This window comes from Myotis daubentonii, chromosome 11 (genome assembly GCF_963259705.1).
Source record: "Myotis daubentonii chromosome 11, mMyoDau2.1, whole genome shotgun sequence".
Lineage (NCBI taxonomy): Eukaryota > Metazoa > Chordata > Mammalia > Chiroptera > Vespertilionidae > Myotis > Myotis daubentonii.
In genome coordinates, this window is record NC_081850.1 from 57,745,085 (window position 1) to 57,759,684 (window position 14,600).

Below are 14,600 nucleotides of genomic sequence, written 5' to 3' on the forward strand. Positions count from 1 at the left end.
GTATTTAGAGGATCCTACATCAAGTGTTTGATTTAATTGGGCTCAGGTAATTCCAATGAGTAGCCAAAGTTGAGGACCCTAAACCATACATCAATCACGTCTAGTAGAGTCAAAGGTAATGAAATATACTGAGTCCTTCGAAAACAAGAGCAAAAAGTAAAACCCAACACCAACTGAAGGTTTATAGCTTATTTTATTTCCTTTTTGTCACAGCTGTCTCTTTCATCACCTACCACGCCTAAGATCATTTCATAAGATGCACTTCTCTGCCCTCAGCTTCTGAGACGTTTCACTCAGTCGTCATTATTTGGATGGAGAGCAGATTTCGTTTTAAAGTCTATTCTTTTCTTAGGTGGAGACTCTGGGTCATGGGCAGCAGGAAGTGTGGCAAGGAAACCGCAGTGTGAAATTTCATCAAATCCTTGATATTTGGACTTAAGTTTCAATAACTGATTTTTTCCCCTTGTGTCTAAGAATTTAACATGTATTGTGTTTCCAGTACTTCAATCTAATTTGGTCTGAATTCCAGGGTCAGTCACAAGGTGGTGGTTCCCTTTCAGCCCTCTTCCCAAGACACCTCAAAGAGCTGGAGCCAGCCGACCTTTCTGCTTCTAGTAGGTATAGTTGGCTGTGAAGAGCGACTGGGTGGACGCAGCACCAGAAGAGCCCATGGAAGTATACTTGCCTTTGGCTGCCTGGCAGTTAGCCTAAAAAACAAGGGTGACAGAGGAGGCCGAGTTAGAACAAACACAACCATGTGCTTCAGCCTCTCATTTGAAACCAGCGACACCTTCATTTCGACATTTCCCCCCTTACATTGATTTGGCAGAATATGGAGTATTGCGGCTGATATCATTCCCTTCTTTTGTAACATGTTATCTCCTTTATCCCAGTTTTCTGAGTATTTCTTTGGCAAGACTGAGGTTTGTGTCAGTTACTGGGAAAGTCTCTTTTTTTATATATTTTATTGATTTTTTACAGAGAGGAAGGGAGAGGGATAGAGAGTCAGAAACATCGATGAGAGAGAAACATCGACCAGCCGCCTCCTGCACACCCCCCACTAGGGATGTGCCCGCAACCAAGGTACATGCCCTTGACCAGAATCGAACCTGGGACCCTTGAGTCTGCAGGCCAAACCGGTCAGGGTGGGAAAGTCTCTTTTTAGTACCAACAATAGTGCAACAGCAGTACTAGAAATTAAACTTGAGAAACTTCTCACTAGTATTGGAGTGGGGATTTCAGGCTTAACAATGGGGAAGCTTGGAATACCTGTGAAAGTTGTCTGCTAAGAAATTGACTAGATATATGGCCAAGCATCAGACAAAGTACTATTTGTTATAATAAAAACTCATAAATGAAAATAAAATCATTTTTTAAAATTTCCCATTTTTTACTTATATTTGACCACAAGAACATGTAATTTTATATAGTTGTTATCACAGTATCATTTGATCCCCTGTGTAAATTCCAATTAAAGTTGAGTTCGGGATTATAAAACTATAATAATATTCAAATGCCACTCTTCAAGTCACTGTTGCTATTGTTTACTCTCTCCAGGACTTATTTCTTCATCTACAGTGATTTTCAACATGTGTTTCATGAACCTAAGCAAGTGTAATAACTGGAAATCCTGTAGCTTGACCCCAGACCCTCGGGATCAGAAACTCAGTGGCCGGGGCCCAGCAATCTGGGTTTTAACAAGCCCACCAGGTGATTCAGATGTACGCACTCGTTTGAGAACCACGTCTCAGACGATAAACTCGGCTTTCCTTCTTTGGTGTGGATTGGCCCCTGGCCCTTACTTTCATAGTCCCTCCATCATATCAGCTACATCTCAACTCAACAGCCACACGCCAGCACCGCCATACCCAGCTCTCCATCATCATAAGGTAAAGCACTACCTCTACAATCTCACACCCCTCTTATGCCCCAATTTCCCTGGGGACTTCCCTTCCTTTAGTGCTTCATGGCCAAACCTCTGGTGAACTCTTCATTTCTTGCCCAGCCTTCTCTGTGATCAGCAAGCTACATAAGGCCATCCCTCAAATTCAGCACTCTTCCGTCTCCTTATTAAACTTTTACTCTTTTCTCCTGCTATTCCCATTTCGGTTGACCTGAATCTTCCTGCATGCTTAAGAGAGCTGTCAGGAAATTTTAGGATCTAAGTTAATGTACCACAGACTCACTCTCGTTTCAGCTGCACTTTGCCTAATAAGCTTGGCCATCACATCTGGTCAATTTCCCAGCTGATGATTTCAACAGCTATTCCAAGCTCCTCCACTGTTAAGATTGAAATACAGTGGGGCCTTGACTTACCAGTTTAATTCGTTCCGAGACCGAGCTCGTTAACTCAAATTACTCTGTCAAGTCAATGCAAAAAATAGGCTGAGAGACAGCTGGTATCTCAAAAAACTCCTTAGTCGGGACACTCGTTAAGTCAAGGCCCTACTATATCTGTTCCTGTCTCACTCTCAACAGATGCCCTCCACTGCAGTAAGCAATCAACCATTACCTCTCTTTATCTCAACAGATCCGATTTCAACCCATTCTCTCTTCTTTGATGTCTCTCCCCTTCTTTCTAAGACCAACTCTGACAACTGCATTAACATTTAGTTTCATGTCATCCTATTTCCTCTAAGCCCTTGTCCTCTCCATGACCTCCACTCTCCTCATCTTCACTCTGTCCTCTGGCTTTCTTTTTCTAATGGGTAGAAATGATATCACTTTGTGGGTTTGATTTGCATTTCCCTGGTGATTAGAGATGCTGAGAATCTTCTCATGTATTTATTGCCATTTGTACTTCATCAAAGGAGAAGAGTCTATTTGAGTCCTTTGCCCATTTTTTTAACTGGGTTGTTTCCATTTTTGTTACTGAGATGGATAATAAAATCTTATCACCTAACAGACTTACAAATATGTTCATTCGTTCTATGAGGTGTCTTTTCACACTCTTGATAGTGTTCTTTACACCTAAGTATGCCAAGCTCTCTCCTACTTGGCTAAGCTCTAAGCTCCCTAAAGGCAGTGGCTGATCTGCTTTATTCACCCTAGTCCTTGGCTCATAATAGGTGTTCAACAGGAATGGTTACTAGTTGAATAAAATCATTTTTGTCCTCATTTCTCCTGGTAACCTTTTTAGGTTTTCTCCTGACAAACTTCTAGAATGTTCACTTTTTTTCTTCTCTCTCTATTGAAACTATTTTATTGAGGGTCACTGATAATCACCTATGCCCATCTCTGCCTTCTCTGAGCCTTTATTCTGAATCTCTCTGAAGTGTGTTGTTACTGACCCCTTGAAATTTTTTTCTCTTTGTTCTCAGAATCCTTGGTTCATCCTATCATATTATTGCTGCTTGTTAAAGTGGCTTCTCTTCTTCATCTTCCCAAAACGAAAGGTGTCCTGGTTCAGTCCTTATCCCTCTTATCTTTCCTCTGAAGTGTCTCTGTGGAAATTGTCCTTCCATCTGTCATCAGCTATGCACACAGTGTGGATAACTCAAAACTCTCTCTAGCCCTCACCTTCCTATTGAGCTCCAATGCCACATTTTCAAATCCCCAGTGGACATTATCTGGAGATACCTTCATGGGCTGAGAAAGCAAAGTTTTCCCATATGACAGAACCAGGCCCCAAGTGTCCACTTGATCAAGTACATAAGAGGTAGTAGCATCTTACCACAGCCCGCTTCATAAAAGCCTCCTGTGTCGCCTTCTTGTTGGCAGCCTTGCCACCCCAAGCAGCCAGTGCACTGGCCTGCAGGGCCCGTCCATAAGAGAAACTTAGTTTCCAGGGCTTGGGGAGAGGGCAAAGGTTGATAGCGTTGAGGTTGAGGGTAGCATCCTCTTCACTCATGCCACCAGACAAAAAGCAGATGCCTAGAAGGGGAGAAACCACTCCACTCAATTAGTCCCAGCTTGTGGACCCAGCTTGAGAAAGCAAGCAATGGGCCTAAACGGAATGTAATGTTTCAATCTTTTCTCTGCTTGATTTGCATGGGGCTGGGTCGGGGATATTAATTTTCCCTTGTTGAGGCTAGTTGGGCTAGGGATACAAGGGCTTTCATAAGTAAGGAGGGAGGTGAAATGTTGAGGAAAGCAATGGATCATGTGCATGTGGGCAGACTCAGGATATGTGATATCACAGAGTGTGAGGGGAAGAGCTGCTGCCTGTGAGATGGCAGGGGTCTGTTTCATGGGTAGAAGACCCTGGACAAACAAAATGCTTGTGGAACTTCAAAGGCCAAGGGCCAAGACCTGGAGTTAGAGATGAAGGAAAGCCTTACCAGGCACAGCAGCAGGAACGGTACGGTGGAGAGCGGTGACAGTGGCCATGGCCACTTGCTCTGGAGTATACTTCTTGGTGCAGGCATGTCCAGCGGTCACCATGTTGGGCTTCAGCAGGGTGCCCTCTAGGTACACATGATGGTCGTTCAGGGCCTTGTACACAGCAGCCAGGACCTGAAGGATAAGAGATCCAAACAGATGAAACCCAGAGCCAGCCTTAGAGTCACCTGCCCTTGGCACTTTTATGCTGCACGGATGCAGGATGAAGGAATTCTCGTATGTGGCTTGGCCAAAGCTTCCCAACCAGCCCCCAGGCCTCATCAGGGCAAGGTATTGCAAACACAGCCACTGAGCACAGGCCAGCTGGCCTGTACCTGCCATCCCTACTCTAGCTGCCTACTGCATGTCTGCTGGCATGGCTGCTTCCCCTCACTCCTTCCTTCCCATCACTCCCTTTGGTCAGTGGAGGCTGCCTGGATTTAGTTAGTTGGGAACATCTAAATTGGCCTCCATTCTCCTTCCCCTTAGATGCTAAGTGATCATAAACACATACACTTCAGACACAGAAGTGCTTTCAGATCTCATTTTAGTCCAGCTAATTTTGTCAAGGAAAAAACTGAGGTCAGGGTACATTATGTCTCTCACTCTCTTGCAGATATACTGTGACTAATTTAGAAAGTCACAAGTAGACAAATTACTTTCTAATTGCATGTGTTTTATGTAAGCCTCATTTTATTTTAAAATTTCTTAATTTACACCTAATGGAACTGAGGCCCCACAAGTAGATACATGGATTCTCAAGGCCTCGTCTCGGTACTGCAAGTCCTGTGCTTTTTTCATAAGGAGCACACCATGTACCCAAAAGTGGTAGGTTTGCTAATACCTCCTTACCTTCTCAATGCTGCATAATGATGCCGACTGAGAATATTTCTCATATAGCAGCTGATATATGTTAAGTAATAGCTGTTACTTAAAAGCAAGGTTTTTCAACTAGGATTTGAACTTACCTTCTCAGTAACATATTGGCAGTGTTCCATGTCATGGTCTCCATCAGGAATTACCTCTGGTTCAACAATAGGTACCAGCCCGTTCTAAAAAGGAAAAAGGAGAGAAAGAGTGAAGCTCTGCTCACGGGGATCCTTTCCTTAAGAGATTATTCAACAGTTGAGGTTGGAATAAAATGAAGCCCTTTTGGAGAAATATCATGTAAGTGACTCAAAGGCAATGCAAAGAAATTTAATGAGATATCTAGTGAGCATGGCTTAGCCAAAAAAGAACAGTGAGATTAAAAAGAAAGAAAGGGGCATAGTCAGTTTGGCTCAGTGGATAGAGCGTTGGCCTGCGGACCTAAGGGTCTCAGGTTCAATTCTGGTCAAGGTCAAGGTCAAGGGCATGTATCTTGCACATTGATATTTCTCTCTATTTTTCCCTCTCTCTTCCACTCTCTCTAAAAATCAATGGAAAAATATCCTTGAGTGAGGATTTTTAAAAAAAATAAAAATAAAAAAAGGAAGGAAGGAAGGAGAAAAGAAAGGAAGAAAAATTTTTCTGGGAATGGGGAAATATAAAAGCAAACTCCTAATTTCTAGGTCTTATTCTAGAAACTACTCCAGCTACTTCAGAAACTAGCTGTCACCCTTTTAGAGCAGTCAAGCTTAAATCACTAGGAAAGATGCCTCTTGTGTGGGTTAAGTAAGGAATTCAAGAAGTGTTTACAATTCTGATTGGGAATCTCCAGGTGCCCACAACTCAGCACCCATACAATAAAATCAGACTAAATTGGATCCCAGAGACACGTCAACACATGTTGGAAACTTTAGCATGAAGTCTCCATCCTCCATGAAATTAAGTGGACTGGATCAGAGCTATCACCCTTGACCTGGGGACCTCAGAGGATCTTGTCTTGGACATGGTGGAACACAGGCAAGCAAGTGCCCTGGCCTCAAAAGCCTGACCACTTTGAAGAAGAGCAGCAGTTGAGGGCATCTGCCGTTTGGGCTCCTAGCTGGCTTGTGCAGCCACATCTTTCCCTACCGCACGCGGCTACAGCAGAAGCAGTGAAAATGCCGCCAGGATACACTGGCGGGGGGAGAAGGGGGTTCATGTGTGGATATAGTAAAATTAGAAAGATAGGCTCTAAAGATAGCACTCGCCTACTGTTTTTTAGCCCAAGGGGAAGCCTGAGCACCTGCTGGCAGATGCTGGCGTAGCGAGCCAGGGCGTTGGCATTTTCCTGGATAGCAAGGGCGGATGGACACTGGTTGTCAATCCTCAGCACAGCACGCCACTTCCCAAAGTCAACACCGTCTTTCTTATACTGAGCACAGCGCTGAGAAAGGCCATCGAGCCCTGTAAGTCACAAAAGAGAGAATGGCTTCTTTGTGGCCCTGTCCCTGATCCCTGGGGCCGATAAAGGGAAGGAGTGCTCCCTTGGCTTAGCTTCAAGTCAGCAGAGCTTGAGAGCCAAAAACAACCAGACAAGTAAACATGGGTCCCAACACTGAGCCAAGAGACCTGGATTTAATAAATGTTTTGACGCACATAAGAATAGAGGGAATGAATATTTGATTGGTATACTTGCTATGTTCCAGGAATGATTCTATGCATTTTGCACACCATTTCTCATTTAGTCATCATAACAACCCTAATAGTTAATATTATACTCATTTTACAGATGTGGATAACCAGGCTCCGAGAGGTTGAGTAACTTGACTAAGTTTGCATAGTGAGAGTGATGGAACTGGGATTCAAATTCTGTGTAGCTAACCCAGTGTTGTGGTTTATACTTGTCTACTTGGGCAGTGAAGTACCTAGCAAAATGATCTAAGTCATAAGTGATGGAACCAGGATTCAAACCCAGGTATGTCCAATCCCAAAGCCTGGGACCATTACTCTCTACTGGTGCTGGATTTTTTTTCTAAAAATAATATTCCCAGGGACAGAGTATCTTCTCTGTGCAACACACTGTGGTAAGTCCTTTATATATATTGTTTAATTTAATCTTCGAAACTATTCTGCAACACAGATATTGTTATCCCCTAGAATGGCCACAGAACACTTAAGTGACTAACCAGAGGTCACACAGTTCTCAACTAGAGGAGCTCGGATTGAAAATCAGGTGCATGTGGCTTTAATCCCCCATGTGATATTGGTAATTTATTTTCACTTACTCATTTCTAGCATATATTGGCATGATTCACATCAGTGGGCAGTATCCTTACCTTGAATGGTGGTTTCCTTGTTTGTTCCTGCAAGTGGAGCAGTTCCTTGGTCCAACTGTGAATTAAATAATTAACAAGTAATTAGCAGGTGTCAGGTATCCCAGTAAATAAAACACCAGCAGAGCCCCTGGTGCTGACTAAGTAGCTCCCATCTTTCACAAATCAAGGAGTTCAGTTAGGAAAATGGATTAGCCATCTGGAGGGACACAACAGAAAGACACAACAGTCCATAGCAGAAGGGACGTTACCTGGAAGGAACAATGTAAGAGGGTCAAGGTCAACCCTGAGAGGATGGAAAGCACAGGCCTGGAGCTTGGGAAGGAAGAAGTAATCTGATAGCACTAGGAATACTAGTATAGAGGTTCTGTATAAGAGCAGCATCCCTTAAATTATTCATTCATTTATTCAAGAGGCATGGTGGAGCACCTGCACATCGCAGGTACTGTGTTATTACAGGAGATGAAGAGAATAGGATGCAGCCTCTACTCTCCGCAGAGCAAAGGCTAAGTTCATGAGCCCGAGAGGTGGACAGTCTGGGCTCAAACGGCCTCCAATTTTGCCTTGCTGCGGGCAAGTTATGTCACCCTTGTAATTCCACTTTCTCGCCTCACCTCTAAAATAAGGAGAATAACTGAGTCAGCCTCCAGAGGTTGTCAGGAGGATTAACTGAGTCCCTGGAGGTCTAAGCAGTTATTGAATACTTGACTCTTGTGCAGTATTGGAAGACCTAGTTAAAGATAGAATAGTGAGTGCTTTCATAATCACAGCTATCATGCTCTGAATAATAATTTTGTGACTGGGACTGTTTTTAAAACACATTTCCTCCTTATAAGAATCTTATGAGGTAGGTACTATTCCCATGTTAGAAATGAGGAAATTGAGACACTAAGAGATTTAGTACCTTGTAGAACATGGTTGAAAGCAGAGGGCATGGGAGGAAAAGTCTAGAAGAGGATCGGTTCTCAGGGGAAGGTGCGATGGAAAGCAGATGATGAGACATGTTCCGAGTGCTGGCCCTGCCACAGCCCCTGGGCTGGGCACTCAGAGGCGAGGGGAGTGCCAGGACTCACCTTGATCCCCACCACGATGCCCTTTTCCTTAAGGATGTTTCTGAACAGCTTGCCCTGGCTGTCCTTCTGGTAGAGGGTCTCATGGAACAGGATCACACCCCCGATGCTCTGGCTAACAGAGTTGTCCACGGTGAAGAGGATTTCACGGAACTGCCGTCGGTTCTCTTCTGTGTTCTCCACGTTGATCCTCTGCAGGCGGTTTCCCATGGTGCCTATGGGTGGGCGGGCAAAGGCAGTGTAAGGAGCCAGCCGGGCTTTCCTCCCCACGATCAGAACTCCTGCCTCTTTTTTGTCTCCTTTGGCTGCTGGGCAGGAAGAGGACGGGCTGGGCACGTCTGAGTCAGGGAAGCCACCAGTGGGTCCAGGTGGTAGCTAAGGCCCTCCAGCCTCTCCCCAGCCTCTCTGGTTCAGCCCTCAATCTGACTGTTGACTTCTCTGGCTTCTATCGTTTCCTGGTGGCGTGCGGGCCTGCCACAGCTCTCCTTTTTACCTTTTCAGGCTTACTTAGACACAAGTGCTTCCCTGTGCTAGATGTGGACACTTCCTTGCCTCTCTGCCCTTCCCTGGCTGACTTCTTATTAGCAGCAGCGGGCTGTGTATCTGACCTCATTCTGGTTACTGAATTCCTGGTCTTGCTATAGCCTGAATTCCAATGTCCTCTGGCAAGGGGCCTCAAAATGGAAGGCTGAGTCTCTGTCTTAGGTTTTCAGAAATCTGCCAACTGGAATGACAGGACCCCAAAGGTCTCTGCTTCCTAAGCCTTCTGCTCCCACTCCTGTGTGCATAAGCCTTTACTCGTCTGAGAGGAAAGAAAACATGGATATCAAGTTGCCTTTGCGAAGTGTAGAAACAAGAGTATGCTTGTTGTATGATGCTTCTCGCACTCACCTACAGACTCATCGGCAGCCAGGATCCCCTTCCCATTAGCAACGATGCGCTGGGCGATTTCTGAGAGCTCCTTCTTCTGGTCTGCGGTGAGGGCTGGGAATTTGTGGGCCATGGTGACAGGTCTGGAAAAGAGTGCAGGAGAGTCCTGAACAAAACTGAGGGTGGATCGGATGGACTCATGACTAAGGCAGCTGGGTGTGCGGTCTAGCCCTACAGGCCCTCTGCCATTTCTGGCCCGTTTCTACAAGTGCACAAACAAATGAGGAATGGGAGGGAGGGTGTTGTCCCCCTTAGCCTAAGTAGTTGCGGTTAGCCATAATGGAGGAAGGTGGGAGGGTACATGTTCATGGTGATGCTAAATAGAATGCCTTCCAGGGCACCTTTGGGATGACTGTTCCTGAGACTGAACCAGCTCGTTAGTGACACATTGCATCTGACAGGTAGATGGCACTGCAGTAATTGATTCTCTACTTCATGGATTTCTGGTGCCATCAGGGACCCTAGATGGCTTGAGGCCAGGACAGTGAGGCTTTTGGCCTGTGTGGCCATTCTCTACTTTGTTCTGTTAGTCTATAGCCCACCAGACTATTCTCCAGTCAATACTCTTGAGAGGAGAGACCACCACTTGGACTTGAAGCTAACATTTCTTCAGCGTTGGGATCTACAAGGTGGAGTGCAAGCTTCCTTTTTTCCTGTATTCAAACACCTATGAGACCACTTGAGGCCAATGGGTAGAGTTCTTCCTAAGTGCCTCTGGGCTGGAAATTCCCAGGGTCCAAGGGTGCTGAAGTCATGGGGTAATCCCTGTCCCAATAATTCTCAGTGTCACTGCTTTAGTGAAGGGAGATTGGCAGTGGGCCTCTGAAGGGGATCACTTCACCTGTTCAGCTGCCACTTTGACTAGTCTTAAAAAATGCAACCTCACAGGGCTCTTTTTATCTTATACGTTATAAGAAGTGATTTTGCATAGGATGAGCTATCAAAAAAGGACAAACCATAGTGAAGATTATCTTGAGCCATTTCCTATCCAATCCCATGGCCTCCTCTCCCCCTCATACACTCATACACAAATAGTGCAATAATAGTAGCAAATTATCATTGACTGCCAAGCACTCTGATACTTGCTTTGCATGCACTATATAATTTATGCCTCACAATAATCCCAGAAGGCAGCTGGAATTCCCTCCTTCCCATATAATAGATAACGAAAGAATATAAGAGTGTTTGATTTGTCCAAAGACAAATAGCTAATAAGACACAAAGTTGGGATAAGGGACAGTACTCCTTTATTTCAAGGAAAGAGTGAGCTTGGTGAAAGGAATCAGCCTTAGATGGCTCTAATGCCCTTGAGGACACCCTCAGAATACTTGGTAATGATACCCTCAAGGTACCCCAAATCCTTGGACTGTAGATCATTATCCCCACACCACTGACATTACCAATTCATAAGCATCTGACACATACACACACGTTTGCTGCTAGTAGAGCAAATAGACCTGGTTCAAGGACAAGCTCTGCCTCCCCTGGTTGGGACCATGGGCAAAACGGTAATTTCTGAGTCTAGTTTATTATGGATTAAATGGCAGTAATATCTGCTCTGGTTGTCTCATTGCCAAATGGATCACCTGTGACCCACAAGCATTCTACTCGTTGTGTTTGCTCAAAATAAATTTGTCGAATTGCGTGATAAACATGAAGATACTTTATAAAGCATTATGAAAATGTAAGCTATTATTATTATTTCTTTTTTGACTGTTTAAAATAGAACTACCTAAGGGACTTCCATGTTTCTATTTGTCACCAAGCTATTTTCTTCAGGCCGAGTGTGCTGACTCAACCAGAAAAACCAAGAGAGGAAAGGTCGAAGCAACCCAAATCTGTTTATGGGAAGTTAAACTTCTACTGAAGGTTTAAAGGTCTATACCACATCAGCGCAAATGTTACCCGTCTGTTAATCATAAATCAGGGTCACAGGCCAACGTCCACCACCGGGGACAGGAGGCCAGCGGGAGTGGGAATGACAGAGAGTGATCTCTCTGCCCCTGGCCTCTGCTCACTGAGGTCTCAAGTCAACATTTTTTAAAAAATAGATTTTATTGATTTTTTTACAGAGAGGAAGGGAGAGGGATAGAGAGTTAGAAACATCAATGAGAGAGAAACACCGATCAGCTGCCTCCTGCACACTCCCTACTGGGTATGTGCCCGCAACCAAGGTACATGCCCTTGACCAGAATCGAACCTGGGACCCTTGAGTCCTCAGGCTGACGCTCTATCCACTGAGCCAAACCGGTCAGGGCTCAAGTCAACATTTTTAAGAGTGCGATTGGAAGTTGTTCACATTATATTATTAAGTGAAAAAAATCCAGTTTCAGAGAAGCATGCAATACATAATATCATTCTTTTAAAATTAAAAACATGGTATACACACATACTGTCTGTATGTGTATATAAACAGGGAAGAACCACCCTGAGGCTACCCCTAGGGAATGAGATGGGGTGGAATGACTCATATCTCCCTGTTTAAATGTTTTCATGTTGGATTTCTTACTAAACAGGGTTACACATTACTTAATTTATTATATGTAATAAATTAACAGGTGATATATGTCTAAATCTGGGAGAAGGTTGTGAGTTTGTACATATATGAACAGAAGGTAACCACGGAAAAGCAGAGCTGCAAGTGACCTCGGAGCACCCTGTATCAGCCCTGCCAACTTGAGAAACGAGGAGACAGAGGCCCAGGAAGACTATGTCTGATGCTCCTTCTAAGTTGTGATGTTTAGGCTTATCAATCACATCCTATTGGTGTACGACTTGGAATCCCAGTTTCCAATCCTTCTCAGCAAAATAACAGAAGGAACCCTACAGTGCGACTCTTTCTGCCGCCCTAGGAGAGGTTCTATGGAAAGATAATAATTTATGAAATATGAATATTCAACTTCTGGAGAAATATAAGGCAGTGGAGAGTCCATTTGCTTCTTCATGTGCAAGGCAGTTGGATTTGCAGGAAGACAGACTCCAGGGGCTTACTCTTTGGAAGCCTGTGCTGGCCAGGCACTGGGAGCAGCACTTTTATGTACGGATGCAAGATGCTCACAGCCTCATCCCCCATCCCAGTGCCACCGTGGCAGGACAGTGGGGTGCTCTGCCAGCCTGAACCCTGGTGCCTGTGAACACACGTGCAGCAGCCCAGAGAGAGGGTTGCTCTTTCCTCTAAACTGGCAAGGAACTCCTAGCAGCTACGCCCCATTCCCCGGGCTGGCACCTCAGGTCCAGCTTGGGCCTGGGTCTTCCCCAGAGACACCTTGGCCAACACAATGATGGCAGCAGGGTCCCCACTGGCTAATGGCGCCCCAGGCCACCATTTAGAGTCGTTTATTTTAAAAGGCAACATATCTTCACAACATGCCTGTTTTGTTTTGGGTTTTTTTGCTTGTTTTTTTTCAGAGAGTGGAACAAATACACCTAAAAACATTGGTTCCAAATATCTTAAGCTGTAGTGCCTTCGAGGTGTTGGTGCCAGTAGGAAAGATTGTAGACAGCATCAAACCAGTGGAAGGTTTGAGACTTTATAATCAGATGACAACGCTGCTCTGTGAGGTCTCCAAGCCCGTTCCACTTTCTCATCTGAGCAGTGGATGAAAGCCAAGGGCAACACACATCAGAGTCCATCTCTGTGACATAGAAACTGCAGTGCTAACACTGGTCCGTGTGGGAAGAGAATGAAGGAAGTGACAGAAGGTGACAGATACGTAAATAAATCATCAAAATAAGCAGTGGTTGTGGAAAGAGTAGAAATGAGCCGGCATCTCAAAAACTGAGTAGAACCTAACCCAATGGGTGCATTCAAGTTGTCTTTCCCAGGCCAAGACTCAGAAGAGCCCTCAAACAGGTAACACTGGTAACAGCAGCGATCTTGAGCAGTTTGCTGCCAGGAAAGGTGTGAGGAAAAACAAACGTTTCAGCAGATCATGGTGTTTTCAGCCACCATCCTGTTTTTCCTGAAAACAAAAGCAAACAAACTTTCCCCTCCACAAGCTTTCATTAACCCCTTAATCCCTGGTGCCGTCCAAGTAGACAAAAGAAGTTCTTTTACTTACAATGTGTGAGCAGAGCGTCCTCTTAGAGATCAGAAGCCGTGGGTGAGGCAGCAGCTGCCAAATAGGACGAATCTTTGGGAACACTCAGCTTTTATAGATTTCTCATCCAAGTTGTGTGGTGTGTGTGTGTGGTTTTTTTTCCTTTTGCCCTCCCCTTCCCGCCTTGGCCTGGTGGGGAGGTTCTTATTGAATACCTCTGATTGGCTCATAAACAGCCAGTCCTCGTAATCATGCTCACATACTCATTGTATGCATAGGATGTTAAAGCTACAAGGGCTCTCTGCAGACCGTGTAGTTCTTACACCAGACTCTTCGATTGACTGGTGAAGACACCAAGGCACAGAGGATTAGGGGATTTCCTCTACGTCAAACAGCTAATGCATGGCTGAGCTCTAGAATTCACGAAGGGAAGTTGGGAGGAATGTTAGCTTAGCTCCATCACTTAAAAAATACACGACCTTGGTCAAGGTGGTCTTTATTTCTCTGAGCCTTACTTTTCCCCTCTGTAAAGTGGAATCACAACTTTACCAGAGCATGCTGTAGGTTTGTAAAGCGCCTGCTGGATGCATTCCTTTTGGGCACCCCTTCCTTGTGCCCCAAAACCACGCTGGGCTCCCTAGAGTTTTTAATGCCGAACACACTGTCTTTATTTTCATTCTTTCCCAGATTTTACAGTTTTGTCTTAAAGCTGGTAAAGACTAGAATAAAACTCGAAGTGACTGATCTAGGCCATCATCTCCCCTTGATATGGCTGTCCGGGTATGGGTCCATCCCACAGCTTTCCTCTTGAGCATTAAAGCAAAACCCAAATCAAGAGAAGGTAAATAAAAATAGTATGTGCTTCCTGAAATGATGAATGAAGCAAATAAATCTTATGGGGAAATCTAAAAACAACGAAATGACCCTGATCCTGGGAAAGTATAAATTCTCAGGAATATATTTCTTTGGGATAATTCATAAAGTGGGGGGAGGTGGAGTCAAAGTGCTCAATGGTATTGAGTGTGACATTAGAATTTATGAGTGAACAAGTGAAATGTCAA

At 44.6% G+C, this 14,600-nt stretch overlaps 1 protein-coding gene across 1 annotated transcript; it reads right to left on the reverse strand.

Annotated features, from left to right (window-relative positions):
• Nucleotides 1–174: 174 nt before the first annotated feature.
• Nucleotides 175–13,717, reverse strand: ALDOB (aldolase, fructose-bisphosphate B). Its single transcript, XM_059657519.1, has 9 exons — nt 13,561–13,717; nt 9,461–9,582; nt 8,573–8,784; nt 7,503–7,557; nt 6,470–6,630; nt 5,289–5,372; nt 4,281–4,455; nt 3,674–3,873; nt 175–707 (listed from the first exon to the last, which is right to left on the reverse strand). Exons 2-9 carry the CDS (start codon nt 9,570–9,572, stop codon nt 612–614), a joined length of 1,095 nt encoding a protein of 364 aa, XP_059513502.1. The 5' UTR covers nt 9,573–9,582; nt 13,561–13,717; the 3' UTR covers nt 175–611.
• Nucleotides 13,718–14,600: the final 883 nt, after the last annotated feature.

Excerpts from the sequence above, each read along its gene's own strand:
- ALDOB (XM_059657519.1), bottom strand. The coding sequence starts at position 9,572 with ATGGCCCACAAATTCCCAGCCCTCACCGCAGACCAGAAGAAGGAGCTC. Across the intron at positions 5,373-6,469 it reads ACGCCAGCATCTGCCAGCAG|AACGGGCTGGTACCTATTGT; the intron begins GTGCTCAGGCTT and ends TTTCCTTTTTAG. Across the intron at positions 3,874-4,280 it reads CGTTCCTGCTGCTGTGCCTG|GCATCTGCTTTTTGTCTGGT; the intron begins GTAAGGCTTTCC and ends CTCCCCTTCTAG.